Raw genomic sequence first — 12,872 nt, 5'->3', positions numbered from 1 at the left:
AACATTAAGATCAGATACATCAGTCTAATTGTTTCCAGTACAGGAAGAGTTAAGAAACTCCAGTTGTTATCTCTATGAAAACAAGCCATTAACTCTCTAACTAAGTCTTAGTGGTGGAGAGGGCTGTTATCTGACTTTTATTATCTCAACTGTAAGTGAACTGTTTACTTTTTCTCTGCTAGAGGAGAGGTCATTACTTCACAGACTGCTCTGAAAGACTCATTTTGAATGCTGAGTGTTGTGTAATCTGCACATATTATAGAATGATGCAATGTTAGAAAAAACACTATATACCTGAAAATAAAAGTATGAGAATATTTTCTTTGCTGCTAATCTTCTAGTAATTATTCATAGTACACAACCAATTCACTATAACCTAATTTTTTTGTCCGCTTCAGTGTCTCTTTACCTGCAAGTAAAAATAACTACAGAGGATGTAACTTAACTACAGAGGAGGTAAATTAACTACAGAGGAGGTAACATAAGGAATGAAGAGATAAGATAACTCTCTTACTGTGTGGTGGTAAGTTTTCTCTTGCCTTATTATCTCCAGCATGACCTTAGTGAATTGAGGCCATTTGGTGGAAATTTAAATGTGTATGGCCACCTTAAGGGCCTGCTTAGATTTCATGTGTTTTATTGATTCTAACAAATAATCTGTTAAAAAATGGTATATTGTGCATGTATCTCCCTTATCAGGTCAACAAATGCCAAGGCCAGTAAGATGAACGGAACAAATTCTTGGCAAGGATAAACTGGATACATTATTGCATAAAGGAAACAAAACCACAAATTTGTCCTCTGAGAAAAGAAAAGCAAATTCAACACAAGGAAATTGAGTAGAAGTTGTAGCTTTCTGAGTTTATCACTGGCCACACAATTCAATGCATTTTTTCTGGAAAAAAAATCTTTTACTGACGTTAGTACAGAAATCAGGAAGAACATTTCCTTACATTTCATTGTTTTCACAGCAACCTTTTGAGTGGTGTTGTCAGGATACTGCAGCTCTCCCTCCATCACTGATCCAAATTCACCTGAATGCACATAATGGAAAACAGACATACAATATGTATTCATGTATACAGCATGTTTGCAACACACAAACTCCATACTGCTTCACTGTGTAGACATCTCCCAGTAATCTCCTATCTACCACCACATTAAAGGCCGTTTCTAGCCATTTTGTTGCCCCAGTCATGGCATCTTTTGTTTCTTTACACCTTCAGTACCATCTTGTGAATAGGAAGATTGTAGCCTACATGGATAGTTTGCCAGCAACAATAACAAATGTATAGGTTATGTTCAAGTAATATAAAAAATTAAGCAGACCGGCAAAACTGCACTACTCCAAAAAGGAGGAGGGCTCAACCAGCCTTATTTGGAAACCGTTACATATATACACCCTAGACGGCCCTTCATGTGCTTAGAAAAACTTTATTGGTACAAGATTGAACAGATCACACAGCAGCTGGGTTCCCCTATTAAAATTTTAAAATCAATTACAGAACTGGAGGGAGCGCTCCTTCCCAAATATTACCACCTCTCACTATCAGGTTATTGCAGCCAACTGGTCGCCCAGCCTAAGCCTATGCCAACCGTGACTGCCACCGATATAGTGAGTGTGCAGGTGGACCCACCACCGACGCACACCCTGAGGCCTCTATGGAGCTGCAGCTACACTGATGTCAATACACTTCAAATGTCCGTGGGCAACTGTCCTCTGGTTTTGCCGACCAATCTGCGTGATGATAACATCTCCAGAATTGCTTACTTCTGACTTAATCAGCACAAAGTCCCTTACATGGACTATTTCCTATCTTGCAAAGAGATAATGGTGTGCATCCAGGTATAAGGCAACAATCCACGGTCAATATGTATGGCATACAATTCCCCGCAGGGCTTAATGGTGTAACTCACGGCTCCCTGGGTATTGTGCTTCCGGGGAGGATCCCCACGTTCCTTGGCCGTTGTCTCGTCCGGTGTGTCACGCTGCCTGGTCCGTAAAGCTCCAGCTCCTAAGAGCGAGCCTCTGTCAGCGCTGGCCCGGCTTACGCGTGAAGTCTTACTTCCGTGTGCGGTTCCCAATCATGACGTGGGATTCGTCCTCCAGCGTCCGGGGTCACGTGAGCGCTCACTGCAGTTCTGACTCCTCCCGCTGATGCGTTTCGCCCCGCCCACGGGGCTTTGTTAAAGCAATTAAGAGTGACGTAGTGTGATTCAGATAGTCCTTTTATTTAAAACTTTAGGGGGCTGGACCAATCAGGAGGGACGTATCTTTTCCAAACGTAACATCTAATGGGATTGAATCTATCCCACAGTTCTGCTAAAGTCGGCATGCATACATCCCTACAGTTGTGCAACACCTGCCCCACACGCATGAAGCAGAGTTCTCCCTTATTGCTGCTCAAAACAAAGGGACACATCTTTGTTAATGCTTCAGTTAAAGCTGATTCCACTGTACTTAAAGGGGAACACTTCCCATTGGCAAGAACCTGTTTCGCACTAACTTTTTAAAGATATACAGTACTTCTACGCATACCAAAACTACAAAAAGTATGCTAAATTCAAATCCGAATTCAAGCCCTGAGGAATTTTTGTTCCCAGTCTGTAAATCCAAGTAGCTTCTATCTTGAAGAGATCGTTCTCAATATCTCCACCTCTGTTTGGGACTTTTTGTTTGATTATTCCTTTGAAGCGAAGGCCAGCAGGTCTCCCTCCGTGAAAGTCTTGGAAATGCTGGCCTAGTGGTCTTTCCTTATCGGCTTCCTCAATATTGGTAAGGGGCTCACCAATACGTTTTCCCAGCTTTCTTTTAGTTTTTCCAGCAGTAGACCGCAGGGGCACTCAATACAGTAAACAACTCTTTCGGTAGTGCAGGTTATCAAGTCCCTGATCTCATAAGTTTTAGTATTGTTTGCATTTCTAAAGACCTTTGTTCTTTCAACATAACTACAAACCCTGCAATGACCACAACTGAACATCCCCCTACTTTTTGGATAGTCCTGGAGCCAGGTTTCTTTCTTTTTACTATTATACTCCGATCTTACCAGTTGATTTTTGAGGTTTGGGGCTCTCTTGGCAGTCATATATGGTTGTTCCCCTTTTTCCCCTACTATAGCTTGTAATCTATTATCTAACATCATCACGTGCCAGTGTTTTTGCAAGAGTTCTTGTAGGCTGGACCAATGAGAGCCAAAAATGGTCACGAATCTTAGGGGTTCCTTTTTGATATTATTGTCCAACTTGGACCCTGTTCTAATTTTCTCCAAAATGTCCTCCCTTGGTTTCGATTTAATTCTGTCTTTTTCCCTTTTCAGGAGATCTATGGGATAACCCCTAGCTACTAATCTCTTCTGCAGATCTTCTGCCTCAACTTCAAAGTCATCATCTGCCGCACAATTCCGTCTCAATCTGTAAAACTGCCCACCTGGTATGGATTTTTTCTGGCAGGGGAGGTGATGACTTGAAAAGTGAAGCAGGGTGTTACCTGCCGTGGGTTTTCTAAATGTGCTAGTAGTCAAACGCCCCCCCCCCCCCCTCCTTTTTGATAGTTAAATCCAAGAATGGGATTGCCTCCTCATTCCAAACATAGGTAAACTTTAAATTCCTCTGGTTCAGACCCAATTGGTCAACAAATTTCTCCAGGGTTTCCTTTGTCCCCCGCCAGACCAGGACCACGTCGTCTATGTACCTCAGCCAGAGCCGTACATGCTCCTGGAAGAGGCACATAGGGTACACACCCTGCCGCTCCCAAAGGCCCAAATGGAGACATGCATATGCCGGAGCGCAGGATGCCCCCATCGACGTGCCCCTGGCCTGGCGGTAAAAACGTCTGTTAAAGACAAAGCAGTTGTAGTTCAAAAGTAACACAAGGGCTTCAAACAGAAATTGGTTGTGAAGTGGTGAGTCAGGGAAATGCTCCTTCAGATAGAAAGCCACTGCTGCAAGTCCAATTTCGTGGGGAATGGAGGTACATAGTCCCTCTACGTCAATACTGACCAAAAGGTCAACCTTACTGACTGTAAAGCCATCTAACGCCGCCAAAACTTCGCCGGTATCTTTAACGTATGATGGGAGCTCCTCAACCATTCCCTTCAATTTTCCGTCCAAAAACTTCCCTATGTCTTCCATTGGACCCCCTAACCCCGACACAATCGGCCGACCCGGGGGGGCACTCCAGGTTTTTATGGGCCTTAGGGATAATGTAAAAAATCGGTACCCGAAACGTATTGACTTCGCAGAAATTGGTTTCCTCCTTTGTGAGCACTCCCAACATTTTTCCCTCAGTAACAAGACCGTTAATTTTTTGTTTAATCATCAAATAACCTGCACTACCGAAAGAGTTGTTTACTGTATTGAGTGCCCCTGCGGTCTACTCTATGTTGGAAAAACTAAAAGAAAGCTGGGAAAACGTATTGGTGAGCATCTTACCAATATTGAGGAAGCCGATAAGGAAAGACCAATAGGCCAGCATTTCCAAGACTTTCACGGAGGGAGACCTGCTGGCCTTCGCTTCAAAGGAATAATCAAACAAAAAGTCCCAAACAGAGGTGGAGATATTGAGAACGATCTCTTCAAGATAGAAGCTACTTGGATTTACAGACTGGGAACAAAAATTCCTCAGGGCTTGATTTCGGATTTGAATTTAGCATACTTTTTGTAGTTTTGGTATGCGTAGAAGTACTGTATATCTTTGAAAAGTTAGTGAGAAACAGGTTCTTGCCAATGGGAAGTGTTCCCCTTTAAGTACAGTGGAATCAGCTTTAACTGAAGCATTAACAAAGATGTGTCCCTTTGTTTTGAGCAGCAATAAGGGAGAACTCTGCTTCATGCGTGTGGGGCAGGTGTTGCACAACTGTAGGGATGTATGCATGCCGACTTTAGCAGAACTGTGGGATAGATTCAATCCCATTAGATGTTGCGTTTGGAAAAGATACGTCCCTCCTGATTGGTCCAGCCCCCTGAAGTTTTAAATAAAAGGACTATCTGAATCACACTACGTCACTCTTCATTGCTTTGACAAAGCCCCGCGGGCGGGGCGAAACGCGTCAGCGAGAGGAGTCAGAACTGCAGTGAATGCTCACGTGACCCCGGACGCTGGAGGACGAATCCCACATCATGATTGGGAGCCGCACACGGAAGTAAGACTACACGCGTAAGCCGGGCCAGCGCTGAAAGAGACTCGCTCTTAGGAGCTGGAGCTTTGCGGACCAGGCAGCGTGACACACTGGATGAGACAACGGCCAAGGGACGTGGGGATCCTCCCCGGAAGCACAACACCCAGGGAGCCGTGAGTTACACTATTAAGCCCTGCGGGGAATTGTATGCCATACATTTTGACCGTGGATTGTTGCCTTATACCTGGATGCACACCATTATCTCTTTGCAAGATAGAAAATAGTCCATGTAAGGGACTTTGTGCTGATTAAGTCAGAAGTAAGCAATTCTGGAGATGTTATCATCACGCAGATTGGTCGGCAAAACCAGAGGACAGTTGCCCACGAACATTTGAAGTGTATTGACATCAGTGTAGCTGCAACTCCATAGAGGCCTCAGGGTGTGCGTCGGTGGTGGGTCCACCTACACACTCACTATATCGGTGGCAGTCACGGTTGGCATAGGCTTAGGCTGGGCGACCAGTTGGCTGCAATAACCTGATAGTGAGAGGTGGTAATATTTGGGAAGGAGCGCTCCCTCCAGTTCTGTAATTGATTTTAAGATTTTAATAGGGGAACCCAGCTGCTGTGTGATCTGTTCAATTTTGTACCAATAAAGTTTTTCTAAGCACATGAAGGGCCGTCCAGGGTGTATATATGTAAATGTATAGGTTATTTAAATAAATGATGGGGTATATTCACTAAACTGCGGTAATGATGTTCGTTACGTCTCTTACCTGAGTAAAGCTTAAATTAATATATTGCATGTAATATAACGCTCTACTTAGTGCGTAGGACTTTATACACATTATTCTCATTACTGCAGGTTAGTGAATATTTTAATGAAATTAAGTCTGTAAAGGATACTTACATTTTTATCTGGCCAGGTACACCTCATTGGCCTAAACTCACCTGACGACATAACCCTTTCTATAATTATTAGAGGGGACATATCTAAAAACATTATAATCTCCATGTACAGTCTGTGGGTCTTTATTGTCCTTGTCCAGACCAAATCTAAAACAGTCACAGCTTATTAATAACATTAATAGCACCTGGAATATCATTGTTATGCTATTCAAGGCTCCTTTCTTATGCTAATTAGCAGTAGAGTTGGGCCGAACCTCCGATTTTAGGTTCGCGAACCGGGTTCGCGAACTTTCGCGGAACGTTCGGTTCGCGTTAAAGTTCGCGGACCGCAATAGACTTCAATGGGGATGCGAACTTTGAAAAAAAAAAAATTATGCTGGCCACAAAAGTGATGGAAAAGATGTTAACTTTCAAGGAGTCTAACACCTGGAGGGGGGCATGGCGGAGTGGGATAGATGCCAAAAGTCCCCGGGAAAAATCTGGATTTGACGCAAAGCAGCGTTTTAAGGGCAGAAATCACATTGAATGCTAAATGACAGGCCTAAAGTGCTTTAAAACATCCTGCATGTGTATACATCAATCAGGTAGTGTAATTAAGGTACTGCTTCACACTGACACACCAAACTCACCGTGTAACGCACCGCAAACAGCTGTTTGTGTAGTGACGGCCGTGCTGGACTGGTGCGCACCATGGCGAGAGTGCAGGTTTTGGTGGCTTTACAGCCCATATGGTCGCCGGCCTGGCTGATGTAGCTGAATGACAGAACAGTGACTGTCCAGCTGATCAAATTTGGTCTGACCACAATGAAGCAACGACCTTATTATCTTTTGTGTGCCCCCCGAGACACTCATCTAGGCGCTGGTCATTGCTTCATTGTGATACGCAAGCCCCTTCACCACGGCAAGGTAATGATCACGAAGGGGAATGAGCGCATGTACATGCCTTTTCTTTTGTTGTTGCAGCTGCCCGCAGTGCAGCCAGAAAAATTAGGCAGTCATGTACACGCGCCCGAAAAATTATTACAGCGGCCGCTGCTAGCAGCGGCCTAAAAAATTCAGCAATCCGCCTGGAGTCCCGGACCCTGTTGGTGGTGGCGGAGAAGGTAGTGAAGCGGCCTGCAGGCAGACATGCTGTGTGGAGGGACTGGGAGCGACTTAGTCTTCTTGGGGCAGGCCAGGCAGCCAGTCACACGGCGTGCAGGCAGAGATGCTGTGTGTGCGGGGACTGACTTAGTCTTGGGGCGGGCAGCAGCCCTCCGGGATCCATGCCTCATTCATTTTGATAAAGGTGAGGTACTTAACACTTTTGTGACTTAGGCGACTTCTCTTCTCTGTGACAATGCCTCCAGCTGCGCTGAAGGTCCTTTCTGAGAGGACGCTTGCGGCAGGGCAGGAGAGAAGTTGGATGGCAAATTGGGACAGCTCTGGCCACAGGTCAAGCCTGCGCACCCAGTAGTTCAAGGGTTCCTCATCGCTGTTCACAGCAGTGTCTACATCCACACTTAAGGCCAGGTAGTCAGCTACCTGCCGGTCGAGGCGTTGGTGGAGGGTGGATCCGGAAGGGCTACGGCGAGGCGTTGGACTAAAGAACGTCCGCATGTCCGACATCACCATGAGATCGCTGGAGCGTCCTGTCTTTGACTGCGTGGACACGGGAGGAGGATTAGTGGCAGTGGTACCTTGCTGGCGTTCTGCTGTCACATCACCCTTAAAGGCATTGTAAAGCATAGTTGACAGCTGGTTCTGCATGTGCTGCATCCTTTCCACCTTCCGGTGAGTTGGTAACAGGTCCGCCACTTTGTGCCTGTACCGAGGGTCTAGTAGTGTGGCCACCCAGTACAGCTCATTCCCCTTGAGGTTTTTTATACGGGGGTCCCTCAACAGGCAGGACAGCATAAAAGACGACATCTGCACAAAGTCGGATCCAGTACCCTCCATCTCCTCTTGCTCTTCCTCAGTGACGTCACGTAAGTCAACCTCCTCCCCCCAGCCGCGAACAATACCACGGGAAGGTTGAGCAGCACAAGCCCCCTGCGACGCCTGCTGCGGTGGTTCTCCTGCCGCTGTCCCCTCCTCCTCCTCCTCCTCCCCCAAAGAAACACCTTGCTCATCATCCTCTGAGTCTGACTCGTCTTCTGCACACGACCTCTCTTCTTCCTCCTCCTCCCCCCTCTGTGCTGCCGCAGGTGTTGAGGAAACAGCTGGGTCTGATGAAAATTGGTCCCATGCCTGTTCCTGCCGTAATGGTTCCTGGTCACGCTCATTCGCAGCTTCATCCGCCACTCTACGCACAGCACGCTCCAAGAAGTAAGCGTAGGGAATTAAGTCGCTGATGGTGCTCTCACTGCGGCTCACCAGGTTGGTCACCTCCTCAAACGGCCGCATGAGCCTGCATGCATTTTTCATCAGTGTCCAGTTGTCGGGCCAGAACATCCCCATCTTCCCAGACTGTTTCGTTCTACTCCAGTTGTAGAGGTACTGGGTGACGGCTTTCTTCTGTTCTAGCAGGCGGGAGAACATGAGCAGGGTCGAATTCCAGCGAGTGGGGCTATCGCAAATGAGGCGTCTCACCGGCATGTTGTTTTTCCGCTGAATTTCTGCAAATCGTGCCATGGCTGTGTAAGACCGCCTCAAATGCCCACAGAACTTCCTGGCCTGCTTCAGGACATCCGCTAAGCCAGGGTACTTTGCCACAAATCTTTGAACAACTAGATTCATGACATGTGCCATGCAGGGTATGTGTGTCAGCTTCCCCATATGCAAAGCAGGAAGCAGATTGCTGCCGTTGTCGCACACCACGTTGCCTATCTCCAGGTGGTGCGGGGTCAGCCACTCATCCACCTGTTTCTTAAGAGCAGCCAGGAGAGCTGCTCCAGTGTGACTCTCCGCTTTGAGACAAGCCATGTCTAAGATGACGTGACACCGTCGTACCTGGCATGCAGCATAGGCCCTGCGGAGCTGGGGCTGTGTAGCTGGAGAGGAGAACTGCCACTCAGCCAAGGAGGAGGAGGACAGCGAAGAACATGTAGCAGGAGGAGAGGAGGTGGCAAGAGGCCTGCCTGCAAGCCGTGGAGGTGTCACAATTTGGTCCGCTGCACCCTGCTTGCCATGGTTCACCACCAGGTTCACCCAATGGGCTGTGTAGGTAATGTAGCGGCCCTGCCCGTGCTTGGCAGACCAGGCATCCGTGGTCAGGTGTACCCTTGACCCAACACTCTTCGCAAGAGATGACACCACTTGCCTCTCAACTTCACGGTGCAGTTGGGGTATGGCCTTTCTCGAAAAATAAGTGCGGCCTGGCATCTTCCACTGCGGTGTTCCGATGGCCACAAATTTACGGAAGGCCTCAGAGTCCACCAGCCGGTATGGTAACAGCTGGCGGGCTAACAGTTCCGCCACGCCAGCTGTCAGACGCCAGGCAAGGGGGTGACTGGCCAAAAGTGGCTTCTTCCGCTCAAACATTTGCTTCACGGACACCTGACTGCTGCTGTGGGCAGAGGAGCAGGAACCGCTCAAGGGCAGAGGCGGAGTGGAGGAGGGTGCCTGTGAAGGTGCAAGGGAAAAAGCGGCATAAGCAGATGATGCACCTGAAGGAGGAAGAGGAGAAGGAGGGTGACTTTTCTTTTGTGTGCTGCTGCTGCTTTTGCTCAGGTGGCCATCCCATTGCTGTTTGTGCCTTTTCTGCAGGTGCCTTCGTAAGGCACTTGTCCCTACGTGAGTGTTGGCCTTTCCACGGCTCAATTTTTGTTGGCAGAGCGAACAGATGGCTTTGGTCCGATCTGAGGCACACACATAAAAAAATTTCCACACCGCTGAGCCACCCTGGGATGTGGGCACTATGGGGACCTCAGCAGCTGATTCTGAAGGGCAAGTTGGCTGGCTGTACATAGGTGGCGATACATGGTGCCGGACACTGCCACCAGCTGTTTCTGATGAAGAGCTGCCCCAGCTTCTTTCAGCAACTTCTCTCCTCCTACTACTCTCTGACTCCCCCTCTGAACTGTCCCCCTCTTCATCTCCTCTATTGGGAACATACAGAGGATCCCTATCATCGTCATCATCGTAATCATCCTGCCCAGCTTCGCTTGCCTCAGAAAAATCCAAACGTGTAGGTCCTTCATCCTCCTTACACGTTACATCCATAGTGTTGCCGCGTAACGCAGACATATGAGCTGGTGAAAATTCATCTGGCTGTAACAACAATGGCTGTGCATCAGTGATTTCACCACCACTAAATAATTCTTGCGAAGTGTCAAATGCAGCGGAAGTGGTGCTAGTAGTAGCGCTGGTGGCTGAGCAAGATGAGGTGTTCTGTGTCGCTAAATACTCAACCACGTCCTAACAATCTTGGGACGTGATGGGACGTGCCTTCTTCCGAGCACTGTACTGTGGGCCAGGTCCACACGAAATTACATTTACACGACCTCGCGCAGACCTGCCGGGTGGCCTTCCTCTGCCTCTGGCACTACCTCTTCCTCTACCTGTTTTGTCCATATCGGGTATGCACGGAGTGGTATATCACACTGCGTGCACTCACGTAGGTAGGTGGGTTCACTTAACTGCACAGGTATGCACACTTATGCGGTGGGTTCACTGAACAGTACAGGTATACAGTGGCGGGTTCACTGAACAGAACAGGTATACAGTGGCGGGTTCACAGAACAGGTATGCAGTGGCAGGTTCACTGAACACAACAGGTATGCAGTGGCGTGTTCACTAAACAGGTATACAGTGGCGGGTCCACTGAACAGAACAGGTATACAGTGGCGGGTTCACAGAACAGGTATGCAGTGGCAGGTTCACTGAACACAACAGGTATGCAGTGGCAGGTTCACTGAACACAACAGGTATGCAGTGGCATGTTCACTAAACAGGTATACAGTGGCGGGTCCACTGAACAGAACAGGTATACAGTGGCGGGTTCACTGAACAGGTATACAGTGGCGGGTCCACTGAACAGAACAGGTATACAGTGGCGGGTTCACAGAACAGGTATGCAGTGGCAGGTTCACTGAACACAACAGGTATGCAGTGGCAGGTTAACTGAACACAACAGGTATGCAGTGGCGTGTTCACTAAACAGGTATACAGTGGCGGGTCCACTGAACAGAACAGGTGTACAGTGGCGGGTTCACAGAACAGGTATACAGTGGCGGGTCCACTGAACAGAACAGGTATACAGTGGCGGGTTCACAGAACAGGTATGCAGTGGCAGGTTCACTGAACACAACAGGTATGCAGTGGCGTGTTCACTAAACAGGTATACAGTGGCGGGTCCATTGAACAGAACAGGTATACAGTGGCGGGTTCACAGAACAGGTATACAGTGGCAGGATCACTGAACAGGTATGCACTGGCAGGATCACTGAACAGGTATGCAGTGGCAGGATCACTGAACAGGTATGCAGTGGCAGGATCACTGAACAGGTATGCACTGGCAGGATCACTGAACAGGTATGCAGTGGCAGGATCACTGAACAGGTATGCAGTGGCAGGATCACAGTACAGGTATGCAGTGGGCTGAGGGCTCACTGAACAGAACAGGTATGCAGCCAGGAAAAGCTAAGCCTAACTAATCTTTCCCTAGAGACAGACAGCAGCTCGCCCTACTCTCTCTAATGCAGGCACACGAGTGGCCGTAATGGCCGCCGCTGCCTGCCTTATATAAGGGGGGGTGGGGCTCCAGGGGCTAGTGTAGCCTAATTGGCTACACTGGGCCTGCTGACTGTGATGTAGAGGGTCAAAGTTGACCCTCAGGTGCATTATGGGGCGAACCGAACTTCCGCAAAACGTTCGCGTGCGGCGCCCGCACGCGAACCACGTAAGTTCGCGCGAACCACGTTCGCCGGCGAACCGTTCGGCCCAACTCTAATTAGCAGGACAGATTTAGATGTTAAAGTGAACCTCCAGACTAAAAATGTACTCAGCAGCACTGAAAAGGCTTGATGTTTCTTTAACAGTTTCACAGCATTAGAACTTTGCTCGTCTTATCTAAAACTCATTTTTAGCTGCACAGAAGAAAACTGCCCGGGCATTTTTCCCCTGATGCTGTGCAAAGCATGATGGGATTTCTGATATTGTTGTTCTCGTTCTGCTGTTTTGGTGCAATTTTTTTTCTTTTTTTTTGGAATTTGAGATTTGAAGCCTAGTGTGTGCAGCTGGGAGGGGTGATCAGGACACAGGACAGTTGGAACTGTGTCATATGCTCCATGTCACCTCCTTTCAACCAAAAAGATGGCAGCCCCCATGAACAAGATGGCTGCCCCCATGAAATCACAAACATGTGCCTGTTTTTTTTAAAACAGGGTGGGTAAGAGATTTTATTATCTATCTATTTTAATTAATATAGCTAATGTAACTGAATGACAGTGTGTTTGTTTAGGCTGGAGTTCCCCTTTAAAATGACCACCCATCCCTTCCTTAATGGACAGGTCCAAGGAAAAAAAAACTACTTACCTCAGGTTTCCTCCAGTCCATGGCAGCCTATCTGTCCCTCGCCGCAGCTCCAGAGTCCCGGGATCGCCTCCATTGCAGATGCTGACCTCGCTAGGTCGGCATCTTCTGCAGCTGTGCGACCACGCCGCTGCGCCGCTCATGCTCACGTGGCCTGGAGTGTTCTGCACAGGTGCAGAAGTACTGCGCCTGCGCAAAACGCTCCCGGCCACTGGAGAGCAACCACGACCGGCGCAGCCATCCGCTTGCGCAGCTGTAGAAGATGCCAACCTAGCGAGATCCGCATCTGCAATGGAGGCGATCCCAGGACTCTGGAGCTGCGGTGGGGGACAGATAGGCTGCCAGGGGCTGGAGGAAGCCCCAGGTAAGTAGATCTTGTTTTTTTTCCTGGGA

At 48.2% G+C, this 12,872-nt stretch overlaps 1 protein-coding gene across 2 annotated transcripts in view; it reads right to left on the bottom strand.

Annotated features, from left to right (window-relative positions):
• MERTK (MER proto-oncogene, tyrosine kinase) overlaps nucleotides 1-12,872 on the bottom strand; it is a 172,216-nt gene that overhangs the window by 27,732 nt on the left and 131,612 nt on the right. For both annotated transcript variants that reach the window (XM_068232287.1, XM_068232288.1), the window contains exon 15: nucleotides 954-1,034. In XM_068232287.1, the coding sequence (XP_068088388.1) occupies nucleotides 954-1,034 (81 nt within the window). The remainder of the gene's footprint in view (nucleotides 1-953; nucleotides 1,035-12,872) is intronic.

This window comes from Hyperolius riggenbachi, chromosome 4, assembly GCF_040937935.1.
Source record: "Hyperolius riggenbachi isolate aHypRig1 chromosome 4, aHypRig1.pri, whole genome shotgun sequence".
In the NCBI taxonomy this organism is placed as follows: Eukaryota; Metazoa; Chordata; class Amphibia; order Anura; family Hyperoliidae; genus Hyperolius; species Hyperolius riggenbachi.
This window is presented reverse-complemented; position numbering and strand designations above follow the sequence as displayed.